General features: G+C 38.2%; 1 protein-coding gene across 1 annotated transcript; it reads left to right on the forward strand.

Annotated features, from left to right (window-relative positions):
• The first annotated feature begins 260 nt into the window (after positions 1 to 260).
• On the forward strand, positions 261 to 22,220 carry MCHR2 (melanin-concentrating hormone receptor 2). Its single transcript, XM_009886759.1, has 5 exons — positions 261 to 442; positions 7,819 to 8,028; positions 18,463 to 18,657; positions 20,673 to 20,792; positions 21,905 to 22,220. The coding sequence occupies exons 1-5, from the start codon at positions 261 to 263 to the stop codon at positions 22,218 to 22,220; spliced, it is 1,023 nt and encodes a 340-aa protein (XP_009885061.1).
• Positions 22,221 to 22,793: the final 573 nt, after the last annotated feature.

Here is a 22,793-nt window from a genome sequence, read left to right on the forward strand (position 1 = left end):
GAAGATTACAAAATTCTTTAAATTACAATGGAGTTACTACGTCACAGATTTCATTTTGAAAACAACAACATCCAGTTCTTTTATGTCCAATCCAGAATGTACAAAATGTTTTGGTGAAAGGTTTTTATGGAATTCAGATGATCATTAAACAGTAATGTAGACTTAGATAACAAACTTAACTAATGATATTCAGATGATTAGTTCATGAATAATCAATTTTCTCTTGCTACCACAGAACTAAGTCCTAAAGTCGCTGAAGAATGACTGAATTTCAGCCTTTCTATCAGAATGGTACACCAGGCTTGTTTAACAGGTCTTGGAGCGGATGGCACCATTACCAGGTGATCGGTGCTGCAGAGACAATCATCCTTCCCTCTCTGATTGGGATAATCTGTTCAACAGGCTTAGTTGGAAATATCCTCATTGTGTTCACAATAATAAGGTATGGAATTGAACACCCTTCGCAATAAGATTTATTGTTGAAAAAATAAATGATGACTAAACTAAGGAAGTGAATTGCCTAGCAAAGACAAGGATAGGAAATTTTTCATGTTTCATTTAGCCTTTGACATTTACTTCTCATTAAAATAAAAAAATTAAATCATGACTACAGATAGCGGTAATGTATGCCTGCTTAGCCTTTTCTGTTGTGAGAAAGCACTTAAGTGCATGATTGACATCAAACATATTCAGGGAAACCAAAATACATGCCTTCTTCCCTGGCTTCCATTATAATTGGCAGCAACCTTCCCACTGGCCCATGCAGGCTGAACTTTAAACTTTAGTTATGGTACTAGTTAGGCATTATAATGTTTTACAAAATGCTTTTAAGATTGGTTATATAGTCTTTTTCTCCTTTGAAAACTGCATTTCTACCTCAGATTATTTTAATAACAAAACCCTAGCTAACTTTCGCCCATTTACAGCAGCTTCCTAAAACTCATTGCTTTTTTCCAGCATCACCTTACTTCTGGAAACAAGGGTCTTAGCGCCAGTCAAGGATTCTCACATGACAGGAACTAATACCTCAAGATATTTTTGTTGTATTCTCAGAAAGTAAAATTGCTGAAGTTGCTAAAGTTTTTTGGATCATAAAATCTGACCCAGACATCCTTTATGCAAGAAAATACATTCTAGTCTCTTAATTTGGACAAGATACCTTTTCTATATAATAAAGAATTTGCTGTCAAGTGGCTGATACTACCACAAACTCTAAACCCATAAGCATGTATCCTGAAAAAGTGGCTTTTATCTTCAGAGCAAATTAAACATAAAGAGTTATGACAGCATAAATCTAATATACGTCACACCGCACAAGGATTAATAGATGGAATCCACCTCTACATACTGTACTTTTAAAGGAAAGATTTCCAAAGGCCAACCTAGGACCAAGTGTCTGTCAGCCTCTGAGCTTTAGTAAACTTCCCTTGAAACTACCAGAAGTCCAATGTCTGGTACACTCAAGAACATTGTAGCTCATAATCTGAATGCAGAAGAGAAGAAATGTGGAAACAGTATGTCTGAAGTGAATACAATGGCAATATGACTTTTTAAATGTATGAATGAATAGAAAAGAGAAAAGAAACCAATGAGTTTCTAAAAATTAGTTTTAGAGTCTCTAAAATATTAGAATGGAAGGAAACTGAGAAGAAACAAAGATGGTTTTTGTCCCTGGTGAAAAGCCTTTGTCTAGCTTAAATAAAAATATGAGAGGCAGAGGGAATAGACACAGACAATGACTTGGAAAAGAAGAATATAATTTAAACCATATTTGGGTTCTAATTTATGGGCATGAACATTTATACATAGGAAAAGAATTTGAAAATAGTGTGTTAAAAAGTTAACAGAGTAGTTACCAACACTAAAAAAGACAGCCACAAACCTCTGACGCTGTAGATGAATGTACATTTAAAATGTAGCTACATTTTGAAAAATAACCGTGTCAAATTCTCACCTTTCACTAAACAGATTGGATTCTATTCAATGGCTCTGCTGCTGAGTTGCGTCTCCGCTCTTTATTGAACATATTTTCTCATGTATACATTTATATTTTGTTAGCATTACAGAGTCAATTCTTTTAAGAGAGAAGCTAAATTATCTCTCTAATTAACTAGAAAGATACTTTCCAGTAGCAAATGTTTTACTGATGGTAAACTGTGGTAAAGAAAGAACCTTGGAACTTCAGCTCTCCAGTTCTGTTTGCAGGTCGGCCAGCTAGGGACAAACATTTTTAAGTATGAATTAAAATCATATTATCGGCAACTTACTGGGAGAAAATAACAAAAAGTCCTAGTGAAAGTTACACATAATACATATCTATGCACTGAGATTTAATTTAAAAATTAATAACTCAATGTCTTTTGGCTGGCCCTCCTTGTGTGAATGAATTTCATCCCTAGGGAATAACAGAGAGAGTTGAGATGTGTTGCTATTTAATGAAAAAGAAAATGGGGGCAAAAATGCTGCAAGAGTTCAGTGTCAGCCAGAAGTACCCAATAATCACCCCAGCAACCTAGAAAAACTGGTCCCTAAAACTGCAGTTCTGCTAGCAAGCATTTTATGTAAACCTACTGTCTTTGGTGGACCAGCTGGTGGGAGAATGGTTATGGTTTGGGGGAGGGGAATGAGTGATCCAGACAACCTCTATTAGCTGCATTAATCTGACTTTATATTTTTAAGGAATTGTGTGTTACGGTACAGAAAAGGGAATCAAATACAATTTCAATTATCTATAAGTATCGCTTTTCAGATTAACTTGATTTTTAATAAGGTAACTAATTGCAAGTGGTAAAATAGCGTTTCCTAAAATAGAGATTGCCAGTAAGTGTCACAAAACTTATTACTTTCATTCTGAGTCTTCAGCTGGAGAAGGTGTATTTGCAGCTGAATGTAATCACCAGCAGAAAATTTTTGAAACTGATAGGTACAGCCAGCCTATCCAGATCAGAGATTTTACGTTACCAGATTTTATATCATGTTATCATGTTCGAAGTTATTAACTCAGCAAATGAACAATCTAATTAGTTCAAGAATTATAACATGAGTTAAACAAGTTTTCTGAAAAGATTTTCAGGAGAAATAGGTTAACGTGGGACTTTCAGGGACTGATTGTGGGGCCAGCCAGATTTCATACTTTGCCTTAGAGACCTGGGGCAAAGCGTAGGAGTGTGTCAATAGTATTCCTAATGACATACACTGGGGAGATGTGGCTGATGTGAAGGAGTATAGGCCTGTCGTACAGAAAGGACCCATTAAAGAATAGAGGAGGGACTAGGACTAGAGCAATAGAAATGCAGTAACATTTAATAGCACAAAGCCATATAATTAATTTTAGTTTGTTTTTTTTTTTTTGTAAGTAGGAAGCACTGCTGTCAGTTAGAAAACAACAGAGGAAAGCCTCCTGGGATTGCTGTGGGCTGTCAATAAGCTAAAGCTGTGTGAGAAATACACAGCTGTAACACGTGTAAGAGTCTGCCTTTCTGGGAGAAAGAGGTAAATGCTAATGCCATTCTCCAGGCTCGTAACAAGGCCTGAAATAAAACTCTCACCAGCTGTTTCCAGGAAACATAGGGTATTCAGACTGGAATAAAACCAGAAAAGAGCAATTACTGGAACCAGAAGAGTGGAGCTCTATGAAAATTCACCTAAATTTGTTTTGTTAAAAAAAAAGGCTCAGATGTGTATGTTTGCTCTCTATAAATCAGGTTCAAATACAACAGAAAGGGTAAAGAACTGTTTAAAGTAAAGGCTAAAACTGTTACAAGAGCAATTGGGTAGACCCCAGACGGGAGGTATCGAAGGCTGATAACTGGAAGGTGATTTTTGCCTTCTAGAAGGGTAGTGTTCTGTGATGGCCTTCAGCAGGCATAGTGGAAGTAAAAAAATTATTCGTGAGATTAAATTACTCTGTTATGAGGACGTCTTTTCTGGTCTTGTTACCTGTGACAGCCGATAACAGTTCTGTAACCATTCTGTATCAAGGGTTATCTTTTCCAATTTTAGGTTCCTGCTTTTCCTAAATCCAGCGAAAACCCCAAACATGTTAAACAATGTACCCAGTGCCCTATAACATAACTCGGCTGTTCTTTTCTTTATTCTTTGTTGCGATGGGAAAGCGAAGTGTCTCTGCACTGAGACAGCATGCTCTCAGTTTACTCTGATTTCTCTGATTCTGTTTCAGATTTGTTTCAGAAGTAAAAAACAAGCTAATGTTAGAAATGTGGGACTTCCCATGATGACATTTGGCACAACAACTGATACATGTGTCTAAGTGATGTTATCTGGCTTGAATATGAGATTCAGCTGAACGGTAATACTTTATGGACCAGAATATCTTGGATGAACATCTGTAGCTATTGCTAATCTAGTGCTGAATATTAGATAATCTTGTTATCCAACAACAAATTAGATAGTTGAATTATTTTGAATTCATCGCTAGATATGGTTAAATGAGGGAAGACACAGAGGGAGAGACGTAGAACAGAAATTTCTTTGTGTAGTTTTTCATAATGGGTACTGAGCAAGATTCAGTCTCACAAGATTTTATAGGTCTTATCCAATTGTACAGATGTAAGAAACTTTTTTTTATCCTAACTTTGACTGCCCAAGCTGGTCTTCTTGGTCTCTCCATGGAGAAGCATTACTGAAAGTAATAAATATCATCTTTGTCATATACCTATGTAAGACAGGATTAATTGCCCCCGTAGATCTGTTTCTCTGCAGTGATTATAGGACCAAGATCACTTGGAGACATTAGAGGTCTAAATTTCAAACACAAAATTAGCTTAGAAGAATTCCACCCTCAATCAAAAGGAGAAAAGATACACTAAGTCTTTCCTGATCAATATTGAGATATTTTTTCAGTCACCAGGGGAAAATCACATGTACAGAAATGATCCAAGAGGGAGCACAGTGTGTGCTTACCAGCACAAAAGGGCCACATGATAGTGTTAAGCAGGTGTAGGAATGCTGCTGTTGGACCTGTTCTTCTCAGGGACCGAGGATCAAGGTAAACTCCAAGTGAGAACAGAAGGGAAGCCAACTATGGTTACCATCAGAGTAGGAAATTTTAAAAAGCTTCTTCCAAGTCAAGCTGGTTTGCTGGGAATGGTTCAATTTTGTAGGAGAGATGTAGGAGAGGACAGGCCTGGGCAGGAGGATAACTTTAAAGCTGGTGTTACCTGCCATTGCAGACCTTGCCCATAAGGGATGCCATTTTCACCTTTCCTGTTTGAAGAAAGAGTATGTGTTTGTGTTTTTAAATGTGTGATACTTATAAATCGGCTTGTCTTTGACCTGACAGATCACTTCCAAATTAACACTTAAGCTTCTAGTTAATGAAAACTCTGTCCAGGAGGATATAATAAATAAATACCAATGACAGCACATAATGCAGTCAGAGTGGATAAATAATGACTGATGACAACACATAATGCACTTGTCATGTTTCTTGAAGTTGTTACTGGAGTGACAGCCAGTGTATGGATTATCACATTGTTGTATATGCTCAACACTTCTTTTTTTTTAATGGATTGGGATCATTCAAATTCATTTTTAATGAGTTTAATCTGTAGAAGTAGAATTGAAGAGAAGGTAGAGCAAGCCATAGATTTGACATATTCACAGATTTTGCAGAACAGCAGTTGTGCTTTTGTACATTTTCATAGGGTGTTTCAGAGACGGAAATTCACCTGGCATGGGTGGCAGGATGAATTGACCAGCTAATACCTGTGGCTTGAGAAACTGCTGAGAAGCTTTCAAATCTGTGGCAAGACGGTAGAAATCACTGAAAGAATTAAAAGAAAGAAGTTTGAAATTGGGGCTATCACGATTATTTTCCTGGATTTGTTGTTGTTGTAAAGTGATAGTTTTAGCAGAAGGCAAGCACCACTGTTAACAAAAAATAACTAAGTTATAAACTATAAAATGTGGCCAAAATTATTTAATATTACAAAGTTTAGTGCATATGTTACCATTTAAATATCGTGTCTCTGAGCCACCACAGGAAACTACACAAAAATCTGTATGAAAATACATGTCCTGGCCTCTGGACTCTGATCTAAATAGGCATCGTTTTTTGAACATAAGTGTAAAGCTTGAGACAGTGAATATTACCACACTTCCCTTTACATCAACCATGGGACGACTGTTCACTGTATATTCTTTGTTGATTAAATTTAGCATAAAGTGTGACATTTGAGAATTTGAAATGATTATTCTAAGTCCAAAAGTAATTTCTAATTTAGTATGATTTATCCTGTTAATGTAAATGAAGCAAAGAAGAAAAAGACCATTTTAACTTTTCCATAAAATGACATGTGCAGGCAGTTTTCAGATGCTTTGAAACCTGTGTGTTTGAGCATAATGATACCATTTGATGCCTTGCAGGAAACACAGTTTGGGGCTTTTCTTTTCCTGGAGATTTTGCATCCTTCAGTGTTCACAAAGCTAAAGGCACTTGAGTAAAAAGATCACATATGCGTCATTCTCTCCACAAGCTCCGGTCATTAGTGCCAGCAGATATACTTTGTAGATGTCTGGCTTTGGTTTCAGCATCATAACCAGATGACAGTGAATCATACTTTATTAAAAATGTTTGGAAAAAATACTTTTGTCTGGCTCATTCCCTCTAGCTTAAAATTGTTTATTTGGAAACATAATTTCATAGTTTGTATGTGAAAGCAGTGAAAGCAACATGAAAAATATGAAATTAGGAACTCTTCTCACACAGGTCATTTTAGGAAATTATGGTTGTACACTTGGACTTCTGAATGTGGTTTGTGGGCAGCCAGGTGGTGTTCTCCCAGCTGCAGGTTATTCTGTGTCTTCCGGTAAGAATGACAAATAAACTGGTACTTTGCAGTAGACTGGAAAAAAAATAATTGGTTAGAGATACTGAGAGTCAGCCTAAACAAATAGCTCAGACTAGACATCTAATTTATAAGCGAATTCAGGTGTGGTGATTTCTATATAGAGATTGTGGATAAGGACCTCTTTAAAAAAAGTCCTGTAATTTAAAAATATTTTATAAATATCAGTGCTTCTCAAAGACACTTTGTGCTTCTTTCCTTTGTTTGTATAGAATAAGGCAATTTAAAGTCAAGAATTCTTTGCTAAAGGAATCTAGGGAATCATATATATCACACAAAAAGCTATGCAATATAGACATTATGAAACTGGAAAAGCCAAACTTGCAGTACTTAGATGAAAACTGTGCATACAGTTTTAACTCAGTTGTCTTCCCTATGTATGTATAAACTTCATGATACTTTATGAATGATTCATGATACTCATGAATCTTTAAATATTTTTTTATAGACTGTTTTTTTCCCAGAGGATCATTCCTCTTTCACCAGTTCCCTTTTCACCTTGAGCACTTGAGAACCTCCTGCCTGCACCTTTAAGCAAGATTCATCCCTGGGTCAACTGCATCATAGGAAGGCTCTGATCTCTCCTCCTGTTCATTCTAGGCTGATATTTCTAGAGTTCCTATGTCCGTCAGACCTGTGTTTATTTTGAACACTTTATAGTTTTCAAAGGAGAATACGTACAATTGTGCTGATGTTAATAAATTAAAGATCCCATTCAACCTCACTGGAAAGCAAAATTATGACCAATAAAATTCTGTTGAGCCTAAAATGTTTAGTTTGAAATATCTTTGGGTTGACAAACTTCTCCCGACTATAAAATAGTCATTCTGACAGTGTAATTATTGGTGTGCAGTTCAGTTTTGAGGTCTGGTCTATCAATGTCATACTTGGATATACAATACAGTAACTATGTGAAGTAATCACCTTCGTGCCCTCCAATTTATTTCAGGACTCAGAAGAAAACTATCCCAGATATCTACATCTGCAATCTGGCTATAGCAGATTTGGTTCATATCATCGGCATGCCCTTTCTCATTCACCAATGGGCGCGTGGAGGCGAGTGGGTTTTTGGCAGCCCTCTTTGCACCATCATTACCTCCCTGGACACATGCAACCAGTTTACGTGCAGTGCCATTATGACTGCAATGAGTTTGGACAGGTATGTGGTTTCAGATTTTAATTCTGTACCCCAGGACAATAATACCTGTTTGTGTTTGTGCAAAGCCGTAGTAATTCAACAATGAGAAGTGCCATCAGTTATGGCTGACGATTTTTTGAAAACTTCAGTAATCCTTTTCTGTTTGTGGAGGTAGCAGAAGTATTTTAAGTCTTGCTAGAGCATCATGCTGTGAACAAGACCTTAAGGGATCCTAGTCACCATCAGTATTACTGTCCTGGGGTTTATCCTTAGAGGTGCAGCTTCTAGTAAAGGTTTAATGTGACTAAAGCTAGATTTGTTTTGACCATTCTTGTTTAAGACAAAAAAATGACTTCCAGGCAGACTGCAGAAACTTACTGTATCAGTTATTTTTAAAAATGTTATTAAAATACATGAGTACAACAAGAATTTTAGCTTTTGTCATAACTAAAGATTTCAAAACCAGCTTCTGTATATTCTTGATCTTAAGGAAAAAGTGACCAAATTTGGGAAAGAAAAGTCTTCTTTAGTCTTCTTTCATATGTCAGAGAAAGCATGAAGGAAAAAAAAAAAGACACTTTCCTGCATAGCACAAGGTCAATCATTAAGAAGACATTCAAGAGACAACATTGAACTTATAAGCTAGGATAAACGGAGCCAACAGGAAGGATGGTTGCTATTGAACTTGTAGCATACAAGGCAGCATGCTTCCATGGAAGTGGAATGTAGTCACTAAAGAGAGAGAGAAAAAAATTATCAGAAAACAGAATGCAGAAAGTAGAAAATTGAAAGTTTGAAATCATTTTGAAATGGTTAAAATATGGCTATCATAAAGAGGCTACACTAATGCATGATATGAAAAGTCTTATTTAGTTCACGTGCAGTTAAAAAAAGAGCCAAGAAATTATCAATTCCTTTGAAGTTCTGTTTTAGAAGCTCTGTTCTTACATTTGCATATGAGCAATGTAACAAATGACAGCCTTTTCCTATACTCCTCAAGAATTTACACATAGCAGTATCTTCAATCTTGTTTAGAGAAACATTTTTATGCAAAAGACAGTGAATATTAAAGTAGGAAAAAGACATGACATCCTAATGAGGAAAGACAGAATATCGAAACATGGTATAAAAACAGTTTATATCCCAAGTAAAGGCATGTCTTAAAATAGATATTTGGGGTTTTTCCAGATTATAAGGGTAAGTCTGTACTTTCTTTTCTATTTTGAGGCAAGCTTTTCCATCTCAGGTACACTTGCCTAGGGAAAGTTCTTCAAAATACTTCTCTCCTATTTGTTTTATCAGTGCTGATATCAATTGTGACACTATAGCCAAGGCAGACAAAGGCTTTTCAGATAACAAACTCGCAAACTGTTTAGTGCTTGATAGTTTCAGTGAAGCACCTCTGAATCCACCCAGGAGCTTTCATTAAGTGAAAAGATAAAATCAGGTATTTTGGAAAAAAAAAAAAAAATCAGCAGAGCTTATCAGACTTTGTTTGACTGTAAAATCATCCCAAATTCAAAATAAACTCAAGAAACATAATTATACCTTAGTAAATGCTATGGCTAATGCAATATTGGACAGCTTTATGTTCTCTTTCACATTTCTAAAAAATGAAGGTAATTCTAAAGGAAGACAAGAGCAGGTCAGACCTGGGAAGGCACTTCCAGAAGAAGCCTGAGCTGAATAAAATGACTAACACATGCAAATTAATACCTGTCATATTTCTGGATAATGTTTTTATTCCCATAAATCCTCTACTTCATAACAGGAGTGAACTATGCCATGCAATGGTCCAACAGAGATTTTAGAATTAAAGCATTTCTTTTTGGAAATCAAATTTCTTTGTAAGATCTTAAGAAGTGGCAAAAACAGCTGTTCTCTCCATGGAGCTTTAGGGGTCAATTTATGAGGGGTGCAACGTATAAGAATTTGCTTTTCATTACTCACTTTAATATGAAATAAAAAACATTAAGGAAAACTGTAAAAGCTAGGCAAGTTGATTATGCATATTAAAATTTATGAGAAAGTTTCATAAACTGACATCAAACACATTTTTCTAATACAGATTGGTGTTTTTGCCACAGGCAGACAGTGTGTAAATTAAACAGGGATGAAACTTTGGTAGCAGAAGTTTTGCCTATGGGTTAAAAGTGTCCTAAGAAGCACCTCATAGCACCTTTTGTCTGGACAAGGATGCACATACGCACATATAGTCAGCAATCCTAATATAATTTATCCCCATGTACGTGAAGAACAAATCTGACTGTTCAATGAAAATATCACTATGCAAATCTGGCCTAAGTGAAATCAGAACTGAGTACGCTGCAGACAGCATCTCCTTGAGCCCAAATATTGACATACTCTTATATTGCAGTCTCTGGTGAGACAGAAGAAATGGTAAGATGGGTGAAAAGGAGGTCCAGCATGATGTCCTACACTAACATTGTTATTTGGAAAATTTCAATAAGCCACTTGACTTAAACTGAAGATTAACATTCCAGTTAGCCATGTTAGTGACTTCTTTAAAATGGCAAAGGAACACTGGCCTATGACATTTCAAAAAAAGATCCAAGACTTACCCGTTCAAAATAACTGATTCAGATTCAGAAGTCACGTCAGTCCTTGTTCCTTCATGGCACACAAGATGCAGCTGGTAAAGCCTATGTCAGACTTTATTTCTGTGACAGGAGATTGTAAGGCACATCTTATTCCCCATAGCATGAATCCACTGGGGCATCTCACAGGAAAATGCCACTGTTTGAGTCCCTTCTTACAGAGTGCACCTGCTTGTGACTACTTCTTCTGCAAACTTTGGTTATAAGATAACATGTAATCCTCTTGATAGGGGGTCAGTTGTCTGTGATCAGAGGTGTACTTTTGGTATGGCACAGTTATAACAATCTTCTTGCAGCTTCCTGAGAAAGTTGATAAATGCTAAACTGTGTGAATGTACCTAGAGTAGAACCGTATGCTAAGAAAGGTAAGATAGATCTCAGCCAGACACAAGATTGTTGAGGTGGAGGACAGTCAGCAGCTCAAAGGTTCAAGAGAAATACTGGCATGAAGAGATATATGACAGTCAGCAGCTCAAAGGTTCAAGAAGAGAAATACTGGCATGAAGAGATATAAAATACTAACAAAAATCAGGGAGTCTGAAGATGCCCTTCACTCCCATAGCCAGCTGTCCAGCAAAGACTCAAGGGTGCCATGCAGGGGTGGTAAGTCCTATCTGTCTGCTGTCTATTGTAATAGTCAAAAAATAATTGCTTTGTGTGAATATCCTGTTTGCAAAGTGTCTCTCTGCAGGGGAATACTTCCCTGAGCAAGTTCTCGAAGTCTGAGAGTTACATAGGGTACCAGTCAATTTTAAGGGCTGCGTAAACATTTATTTAGCCTATCCCCTTAATGTTTCAGGCACATAAATGGAGAGGGGAAGCTGGGAAGATAAATCTCAAGTAAGTAGCTCTGTGATGGCTGAGAAGAAACAGGCAGGTGTTCTAAGTGTTTGCAGCACCAAGACTGACAGGCGTGAGAAAAAATGTCCCTGTTTTGCCCATTGTTATATTGTTGCTCCAAGAAATATTTACCAAGGCAGTATCACTGGTAGGGTGGGTCCATATCTCTATGAAACTCATGGGCTTTCAGTCACTTAAAACCAGAACCACTTGATTTGTCATGGACTAATCCATTTACTCATTCTTCACACTCCTTTTGCTGGCACTCCTTGCTTCACTGCGACATGCAGTCACAAACACCCCAGCCAGAGGAAAAGGTAAAAGCCTTTTAAAAGCTCAATTTCCTGAGCAGCCCTTCATTTGCCTTTGAGTGTAGTACACTTTGCTCCCTCTTGCAGCTGTCCTAACTGCAGTACATTTTAAGTCCATTCAGATAATATATTAATAATTAACATTAATCAGATAATTTATACTAATTATTTATATCAATAACAATAATAGTGTCAGTATACTATATTGTGACAATATGCAATACATAGTAATAATGTTAGATCATAGGATGTCAAATATGATAGGTAAAGATATGTCCAGAGGCAGGAAGAATAAAAGTGAGGACAACCTCAAGCTCTAAAACATATTTCCCCTCTCCTTGTCCTATGTGCAGGACAGAAGTATGACCACGTGTTTATGGCTTTGCCAGAAATCAGACAAGATGACATGCAGGTAGCTACAACATTAGCCAGAAGCGCATGGTCCCGTGAAATATTTTCTCTCTCAAAGCGTCACCTTGGCTTTCATGACTGTACCATGTACTTTGGTGACGGTTGGTCTCATAGATGTTCCTCCAGGCAGCATTGGAACAGCAAATTTCGCAGAAAGGAAAAAAAGAAATGCTGTAATAGGCACGGGTAACTGGCACCACATACTTGGTGCTTTGTGCTTTTTGAGAGTTTGGCAGGCTCCATCACCGCCTCCTTCTCCAGTTCTCCGTGTCTGAGACACAGCTCAGACACTCCCGTTAATGTTTGTTTCAGATAAGTATTCTTCAGACTTTTCCCAATGAAAGACTTTTTTATTCCTGATAATTACTTTGTCAGGTGAGACACATGTCTGCCTTTAAGTTCCACTTTCTGTTTGAAGTGGAAATTACCCCTTATTTTCAAACCAGCATGTTTTCCGAAATCCACCAATCACATTTTATTTCAGAAATTTTCCATTGGACAATAGGCAAGCTTGAAAATTGCATCCAAACTGAAACAACCAACAGAAACCCACTGCTGCAAAAGAGTGGATACACAAGCCGCTTGATAAGTGTTTAGGGTGAGACTAATTTCTTTTTTTTGGGGGAAGGGTAGGTCAGAATACTGGCAGGCTGGAACGAGTTCAAGTTCTAGCAAGAAAAAGAATCTTTTACATTTACACTGAATTGAATTTGTGGTGCTGTTTTCATTCCATCCAACCCAATGATTTCCTTTTCATCTTTAAGTTCATTAGATGACTTTTTTTCCTTTGCTCAGAATAAGAACTAGAAACCCAGGCAAATCATCCTTTATAGTCACATACCAATATATGAAAATGTACGGCAAAATAATTGATCCAGAAAATGTAAAAAGTCATCTCACAATACATGCAGGCCAGATTTTAAGGCATCCTTAGTAACCTGCCCTTTATGAGTAATCCTATGGAAACTCAGCTGTGTATCCAGGAAAACAATGTACACACCACAAAAGGAGCTAGGATCAGACATCAAATGGGCAATGATGGGAATCTCTGGAGCTAGAAGATATGGATTCAGTGCCCATCCCAGGATAGAGGGTTCCTTTGCACGTGCCATTCTTTCCCTTAACGAGCTTCAATGCCCATTAGCGCCGTTAGTTTTATTACAAACTACCCTGGTCCAATAACCGCTAGACTGCAGCTGCTATCAAAATGTTACATTCACTGTTGATAAGTTTTGAGCCGCGCTGGGCCCCGGTTCTTTGAGCGAAGGCAATATCATCCCTTAAGCCACACGTCACACGGTGCCTTAAGGGCCTCAGCCTTTTGCATTGCTAACAGCCCTCTCTCTGAAGCTCTGTAGCTGGGTTTCTGCTGGCAGCTCTGCGCTCCGTCACCCAAGCTGCCGCAGCAGCCTTTCCCAGAGCCTCTGGGGCAGCACTTTCCCCTTGTTCCCACGCTGTGGATCTCGCGCCGTTATCCTCTGGCCCCGCACCTGCAAACCCAACCGCGTTGTTACGGTGGGTTCTCGTGGGAAGTGACTGCCACCAGCGTGGGAATCACCCCTTCTTCCCCTCCCTTTTCCTACCCTGTGGTCGAAGCCTCTGGTTGACATTAGTGGACCCAAAAACATGCATGCCCCAAACTTAACAGCAAGTCAGCGTGCAGCCTCAGTAAAGCATGCTCTCGGCAACACCAGCCGCATCATAGGTGGGAGCAACTGGTAAGAAGTGAGTCCTGATGAAAACTATGTTGATAATGTGGAAAAAAACATTACAGGAGGAACCACGTATGGCACTGGAGAAGTGACCTACAGAAGGATGCTTGTCTGGGGACCCCCCCATTGCTTCTCTTCCCAGCTGGCCACTCAGGATGGCTTTACCTTTCCACATTCTCTCTTTTCACTTTGATTTTTCCCTTGAAGTAACTATATGCCATCAGCTACAGACCCTGCTAATAAATCTCTGCATGTGAACCTGTCTTAAAAACCTTTGTGCAACACACAGTTCTTAATGAAAGAGCTAATAAGAAATAACCAATGTTTCTGTGGTTAGCTATGTTGTGAGATTAACCAGTTTGAAACAGAAGGGAGATCTCACTGAAACCTCCCTTCCAAAGAGAAGCACATGAAAGCATTAAGACATTTTTGTATCATCCAACTGTAGACATGAGATAAAGTTCAGTCTCTAATTAACAGAAGGCAGCAGGCATGTGTGTCTAAGAGGTGACTCACAGGGTGTATGGAGAGCACAGCAAAGGATGGAAAATCATGTCCTGTCACCTTCTTTGCAGCCTGCAGGAAGAGGGGTGCTTGGTTAGGTGCACTTCTTACTCCATGTCAGCTACTAATGTCACTTTTCTGTGCTTCCCCAACACACCTTATTTCCATCTTACACGCTCATTTTCTCACAAATACTTCCTTTAATTCACAGTTTATTCGCTGATTTATTTGTTTTTTAATGCCCATTGTAACTTTCTTCAGTATTCATTCTTTGGAAACATCTCTGCTACCAATTTTAAAAAGAGTTGCAGTATTGTTCCTTTACTTTGCATGGGCATGTTGTTGTTTGCACCACTTGAAAAATGAAAGCGAGCTCAAAGCGTACACAATATGCTTACACAGAAACTAAGAGGTCAAATTTTGTGTAAAGCAGCAGTAATCACAAGTTTTAAGAACTCGAGAAGCCTGTAAATTACTCTCAATTACAATGATCCTGTAAGCATATCAGTGTCAGAAGCTATTTCCATGAAGCAGCCAGTGAAATAGGAGAGGGAGCTGTACTGAGAATGGTACAAAGCAGTTCTACCATTGCAAATGCAGAGGATATCTGTTCTTTCTGTCACCATCATGAGGATTGAGAATAACTGCATGAATTTAGACATAGCTTTTTAAGATATCATATGCCGGAGAAGCCTTTTGTGATTCTAGCAATAATGGCCATTACTTTAACATTATTTAGTGAAAAGAACTTGATTGTTGCAAAGCTTGAATAATGAAAGAAATCTCTTTCACATTCATATTCAAGCAAGACCAAAAATAATTTATTATCACATGAAATATGAATCTTTCTTGATCTTATGCACTGGTTCCTGATCTTCATTGGCCCAAGGGCAATAATCCCAAGCAAATGAGGTGCTGCAGGCACCTTGTTCTAACAGGCTGATGAACCTGAGCTGTGAAGAACAAGTATAGGACTTTGAGCAACATTCCAAGGTTCTTGCAGGCAACGTGTTGCTGGCACCTACAGACAAGGATCTTCTGATTTGTGTAAGATACTTACATCATGTTAAATGTACAAGTGTGGCTATGTATTAACACAGATACAGCAACACAGCAAAGGAATAACAGGTATTGAAAGTTACTGCTGTCCAGTTAATGATATTTCTGCCTATTTACTGGTACCGGTACCAAACAAGCTAACCCATAGTCTAATTAAACTTGACGTTTTAACCTGACGAACGCATTCTTAAGCAGCCAGTCATGTACTAAGCTGCTTCTCTCAGCTGCATTGAAGAAACATCACAGCAGTGTTCCTGGTTTTAGTGGAGTAAATGTAGATGCATACCACGGTACCAGAAAGCAAAATGCATCGTTTAATTTGCATGGATTGCAGTTGGTGTTATACATGCCGATCTGGCTTCTTCTGTTTTTAACAATGTAAATCTAGAATAACTCCACCAAGCTCTGTTCCTTTATTTCTAATAATTTAATCAAGTTAATACATGTCTACAGCTGAGTTTTTTTCATGAAATGCTTTTATGAAGGAATCACGTTATTATGAAGACTATTCCTTGCAGGCTTTTATTGTTTTTTTTCTGCATTTTTCTCACTTGATCTGTGAACAACAACCATAGTTTACTGATTAAGAGTTTTTGATTTTGAGCTATGGTAGAGCTTGAGAGTGATAGAAAATTAATCTCTAATGGCCCTTGTTCAGAGCACACGGAAGATACCACGTTCTGGGAGAAAAAAAAAGTCTTCTGCGAGAATGATGTACTTTCCAAATCAGCTTTCTTATTAGCTGAGCACAGGTCCTGTGGGATTCCACATGTAGATGATAACCCTTTAGAAAAGGGTGCCTTCTTAGGTAGTACCAGAAACCATTTTGACATTCATATTACACTAAATTGGACTGTCTTGTTTTGTTGGACTGTCATGTTTTTCTGCTCTACAAGCACTAAAGTTCAGTGAAAATTTCACCAGTAAACATTTCTCAGTTTTATCCTTTCAGCTTGTACAAGTTTTAAATACTCTGACACAAAGGCAACAGAATAGAATTTGATAGAGAAGCTGTTAATAGCCAATCGCTAAGAAAATTATTTTCAAATATTGTTTAAATTTCTATATTTGCCTTTCTCATAACAGCTAGTAAATCACTCATTTTCAGTTAATTTCATAAAATTACAATTTCAAAAGATTTCTGTGACTGTTACAGTTTTCAGTCTTTTTAAAAGAAACTGAGTCAATCTAACTCCCACAAGAGAGATGTCTTTCAGTGCTACTAGCCAAAATTCTTCCAGCATCGTGCATGAAAAAAGGCATGTATTTTATAGCTGAAAGGGACAAAATTAAATTTTTGATCCATTTTGTAGAGGTTGGTCATAAAACAGATATTTTCTATGAAAAATAAAAAATGCCCCAAAGCTTCCTCTCTCCTTTTTTTTTGTGTAAAACTTTGACATTCAGGAGCTTTCATTTAGGTGTATCACTTGTTATTAATTTAAGAATTATGAATTGATAAATGGATGAACTGAGTTTTCTCCATAAGTATCATCTCACCCGTTTCTCTTCAGTGTTATGTTTCCTCATCCACCCACCAGTTCCTGCTGCCAGAGACTGGGTTCTTCCACCTGCCCCTTTCCTTGTCATAGGGAGTGAGTTGGTGGACGCGGGTCCAAGACACAAGCATAAGCCTCCAGTCACCTACAATCTGAGTGGCAATGGGTACAACCACCACTAGCATGGCTAGGACCTCAGTCGTAGCCCTCTCATCACAGATGAGGGGGGAACATAATTGATCATGTCCTTAAACTGGCAGCAAGGTGATGAGAATCATCCCTCTGCCAGGTTCTCCACTAAGGGCTGTATCCAGAGCAGCTTGCACCAAAGTGAGGTTGGTTGGTGCTGGTTTCTGGTTGTTTCATGTGGTTATATCACCCCAAAGCCATCACAGGGCTGTGTTGCAGGTCCTCTCAATCTGTTTTACAGAGCACAGCAAGTTTGACAGCCAGAAAGCAGTACCAAGACCCAGGACAATGGAAATTTTCAGCCACTGTTGCATACTGTCTGCACCCAGTACCTTTGGCCAGGCCTGTGGCTGGTCCCAGTATGCCAGATTCTACGTGTGCAAAGGATGGAAAGAAAAAGGAAGAAATTAATTGTTGGGTGTCTTTACCTCTGTTGAATTTATTCTAAAATGATCTGACACTATTCTTCCCAAACAAACTGTTAAACTGTGAATCAGTAGTCACTTTAAGTAGGTAGTCTGATCTTGTATGGAAATGAAAAGGCGTACCAAATGCAGTGGACTTTGTACCTGCCCCATTCACTCCTGAAAAGAATAGAGGTAAAATACACCCTCCTTTAACTTCCCCTTCTTTTTATGACCAATGAGTTGTTGGATTTAATATTCTGCTTTCAGCTCAAATATTGCCCATTTTAATCCATTTTGGTCTGACAGATTAAAGTTCATGCCAATTTTTTACAAAATGTGAAGGTCATGAAAAAGAAGGTGAATTTGTTTTGTATCAGAAGCCACTGCTAATTGAAGGTTACTTCTAAGGTAGTGAAGTCTTTCAGTTGTATCTTCACTTATGTGGAGAATAAACATATAAATTATAACAGACTTGAGCAGTCCTAGAGCTAAAATAGATCAGAAAGTCCTATTTTTAAAAAAAATAGCAGTCTTTTCTGTACTAGATTGTCTCCAGTCCTTTTCCAGAACTAACTTCATCTCAGATTTTCTCTGCTTGCTTCTTGTACATCTAAGTTTTTAAATTCTATCTCCTACATGCTAATCAACTGCTATTTATTAAAAACTTATATCATATTAATTAAATAATGTTGTGACCAAAAGTATGATCAGTTATAACACTTGTTGAAAGCTAAGGGAATTGCTTGAATAAAAGCCATTCTGGCATATTGTACTCAACAACTTTTTAAAAATGTGATTTTCTTCCCTTGCAATGGCTATTCTTGGAATTTTTATTTTGCATTCAATAATATTAAACTAAATATTTTATTGTTGTTCTATTACATCGCTGTTACCTGCTTTTACAGGTACCTCGCTCTTGTCCAGCCGTTTCGTCTAACGCACCTGAGAACAAGATCAAAGACAATTCGAGTCAATTTATGTTTATGGGTGGCATCGCTTATTCTGATGTTCCCTGTGTGGGTCTACTCAAAAGTAATAAAGTTCAAAGATGGTTTGGAAAGTTGTGCTTTTGACCTAACCTCACCTGATGATGTTCTCTGGTAAGCTTTCAAAGCTCAGGGGGTGATGTCTTCAGGTGGTGTTGAGGATACCACCCATTTTGTCCTTGACACGCCTGGCAGGTAGGCAGGCAGGCAGATGGATGGATGGATGGATGGATGAAAGGAATAGAATTAAAGGCTGAAGCTGAGCCTTGTATCCTTCAAGTCATCGCATCTCAGATTGTATTGATAATATAGAGGTAGCCCCAGCGTGATCAAGTTCAGCAAGACAGCACCCACATAGCAAATGTAACTGAAAGATTTCTGTTTCTCCTTATCTTCTCTTGCTTCATGTAGGCAACTGCTGTTCACAAATGGGATCTCATTGCCCTTTCTGACCTGGCAGACTGTCATGTTTGGCAGATATAGATCACAGAAGAGATTAAACACTCCTCAAATTGCATACATGACTTTCCAGTATCTCAGGGCCAAGCAGATTCCTGCCTATTTGTTAAATTCAAGCTAGCTTGTTGAGTGATGACTAGCAAGCGACATAAAAGAAAATTTTAAAACTCTTGTGTAACAGAGAGCAAATTTTGGCTGATTCTGGGTGCTTTTATATTAGCATGTTTGTTTGGATAAGGAAGGTATTTTTGGATTAAGTATCGAAATTGTGTCTAATTACCACACTTGAATTCACATTATTCAGCAGTCTCAGAGCACATGACCTGTATCCTTTTCAGGTGAAATCAGACTGGAAAAAATGCTCTGGGAACTTGATGAATGGACTCCAATCACTTTTGTGTACTCAGGCTTCAATCCACAGGATCCAGTTAGAGAAAATTCAAAGTTAAAGCCCCCAACATGAGTATAATGTGTCATGTCCTAAGCACCAAGTGCTTCACTCTATAGATTTTCACTACTCATCTGTATTACTTGTTAATGTAGACAAAGCCTAAAAGAGTGTATTTGAGGCATTTTTTGTTCCAGCCCCTTCCTCCCCCTCCTTCCCCCAGCAGTTGAATTGCAACCAGATTTCTATGGAATTAATTCTAACTCCGGAGCACCAGAAAAAGAGAAAAAAAATATGTAACAGTACAGAAGTCAAATATTTTAATGTCAGCAAAGCTTGATGAAATTCAATGCTGAAGACTTAAGATACTAGTAAAAACAATCCCTGAAATATGACTGATTATTTTCAAGAACTTTTGAAGGACATGGCACCCCCAATAACCTGAAAGAAATCAGATAAAATAAGAGAAAAACAGGGCTGAAAGGATTTGGGGAATTCAGTCTAGTCCATCCTCTCTCAGATGGCATGACCAATTGTCGGAGGCTTCTTTAGTTCCACATTGGAGGCTTTAACACAGGGAAATATGAAGACAAGTAAAAGGACACTGTGGTAGATAGACTAAAAAACAATGAACTTCAATAACAAGAAAGTTTAACAAACTATTAAACTCTCAATCTGTAAGGTGATAAGAAATACTTTATGTCTGTCAGGAACAAATTATAACAAAACAATCTAATTTCCTACCTTGATGGAAGTATTCAAGTTGACAAAGAATAAATAGAAACAAAATAACTTGAATTGTAACAAAATACCAGCAAATCAACTAGGAAAGACGGTGTAGATTAAATTAGACTAACAATGCAAGAATGGTTGAAAAAACTGTGCTCAGAAGGTAGGCATCACTGGTCTACTATCAGACTAGCAAAATATCAGGGGACTAAGCATACTGTGTCTTGCATAAACGCTTGCAAGAATTTTCACTAATTATACAGATGCTGGGAAAAGTGCATTTATACAGAATTTGGAAAGCTACGTGGTATAATTTGTAGTTATCTTCTTGTAGTCAACATTATTACCAGAAGTGCTGAATACAGACTTTAATACTTGAAAGTACTTGGAGTTCTAGGCACTTGCTGCTACCTAAAACAGGCTCTGTGTATCTCTAATGAAGAATTGCAAATCAGAGACCACGTTATGAAGAATGTCATTTATATTTTTTTACATTTATGAGATTTTCTTTGTGTAATCACCTTGTTTGTCCTTTTTTCATTTTGTTTTACAGGTATACGCTTTATCTTACTATGACGACTTTCTTTTTTCCTTTACCGCTGATATTTATTTGCTATATTTTAATTTTATGTTACACGTGGGAGATGTATCAGCAAAACAAGAAAGCAGGAAGGTAAAGTATTATTCATGCTTCTTTCTATTTCACATGCTCTGCTCAGACTGCAAAGTTTTTATATGCAAGAAGTCAAAAGGAACAGTCCTAAAATGACATTTAGGCACTGCATCATATAACTTTCAGTGCTTAAGATTGCATTAGGTTCCCAGGAAAAAGGCTAGGGATGGGATTCAGGGGAGGGAGCAGGATAACCCAGTTAGAAGGAAACACTGTGGAGAAAGTTATGGCTGAAGTCCTCAGCTTATTTGAGGACAACAAAAAGGCACAACCCAGCCCTGCAATTCTGGCTGTGGGAGGGCACCCGCTCAATCGGCTCCAAGCTCTTGGTTCAGGGATTAGGAAACCCTGGGAGAACGCGGGTGCCATGTCTGGTACCAGCTGCTGTGCCCCCAAGGAGCAGCAAGTCAGATGCCTTCAGGCTGCATTGCCCCTCCTGTGGGAAGGGGACTCCAGGCCCTACGAGGATCCCTAGCCACTCTTTGCAGCCTGGAGAATTCTAGGCAATAAAAGAGAATCGACACATGAAATAGATGAAATACGATTTCCCAGTTTTCATGAGAGCAACTCCTGGTCAGAGTATTTTAGCTCCAGGACTACATGCTTTGGATTGATCTTGTACTAGCTTTCTATGAAACAGGAAATTGATTTCCATTTTAGTGTGATTTTTAATTACTCAGGCAGTAGAATCATTTGCTTCTTTTGTCTAAGTCTCCTTTAAGCTCTTAATAGTCATGCTTTAACTGGGTATTTCTCTTCCCGTTGTTAGCAAAAAAATTGTAGTCATAGATGAAAAAGGATGCAAAGCTATATAGCTCCCATGTTGAAAAAGAGGAAGCATTTTTAGTGAAAACAATTGTCAGTATTTCGTCAAATATACGTAAACGATTCTCAGTGGCTCCTGTATGTGTGTAGCACAGGATCAAAATCAACCTAAGCAAAAGAAACAATAATGTGCAAACAGCAAAAAAATGTAGTTGTTGAGAGCTGGCCTTTGCTTGCACTGTGGATGAATTTCGTCTCCAATAACTGCCGTTCATTAGTACACTCAATCCATGCCATCATTTTCCCACCTTGACTTTCCATGCTAGGGATCCTTCCTTGTTTTGCAGTTACACCACCAGCATCCCCAGGCAAAGAGTCATGCGGCTCACTAAGATGGTGCTTGCTCTTGTCAGCGTGTTTGTGGTAAGCGCTGCCCCGTTCCATGTCATCCAGCTCATGAATCTTCAGGTTTCTCAGCCGACCCTGACCTTCTACATGAGCTACTACGTCTCCATCTGCTTCAGCTATGCCAGCAGCAGCATTAATCCTTTTCTCTACATCTTGCTTAGTGGGAACTTCCAGAAGCGTCTCCAGCAGTGCACAAACAAGGAAGTCAGGATGGCAGAACGGGATGTCAACGTCATCGAAAACACTCTCAAGTAAAGTTTTTGAAAGGAGGGTCTTATCCCAAGAAAAATGCATTATCTATGTGTACATTTGATTGGTTGCAATGATTGCAATCAGCCTGATTTCACTTCCGTTGTGAAAGTGTAACTCAGAAGCGGCTTTGTTGCTGGAATTGCACCAAAGTCAAGCTGATGTAAGAAGACGATCTGCACCACTGTTCAAAAGGTTAGAACTCCCACAGAAGGGATTATCTGCAAAAATATTCTTTGTTACTGTGTCATTGCTTTCTTTAATGATGATTTGTACATAGATGAACCAAATGTATGGAGATAAAAGTGAATTTTAAAAAACTGTAGTTCTCTGGTAGTAAGAAGATAGAAGGACAGTGGCAGGCATTTGGGATCTGACACTGTGCGAAGTCGTGGAAACTGTAAGTTAATGACCAAAAGAGACTTCGTTACTGATGATGCAGGAGGGAGCAACTATTGATTTTTATCCTATCTACAGCTGTCTCATCTGGCACTCACTTTTGCAGCTATTAAAGGCAGGAGAGAGACATAAAAGGCCTTTTTGGAGGAAAACTACTTTTGAATTAACCTGTGTACATGT

Source organism: Charadrius vociferus, unplaced genomic scaffold, assembly GCF_000708025.1.
Source record: "Charadrius vociferus isolate BGI_N301 unplaced genomic scaffold, ASM70802v2 scaffold76, whole genome shotgun sequence".
Taxonomy (NCBI): Eukaryota; Metazoa; Chordata; class Aves; order Charadriiformes; family Charadriidae; genus Charadrius; species Charadrius vociferus.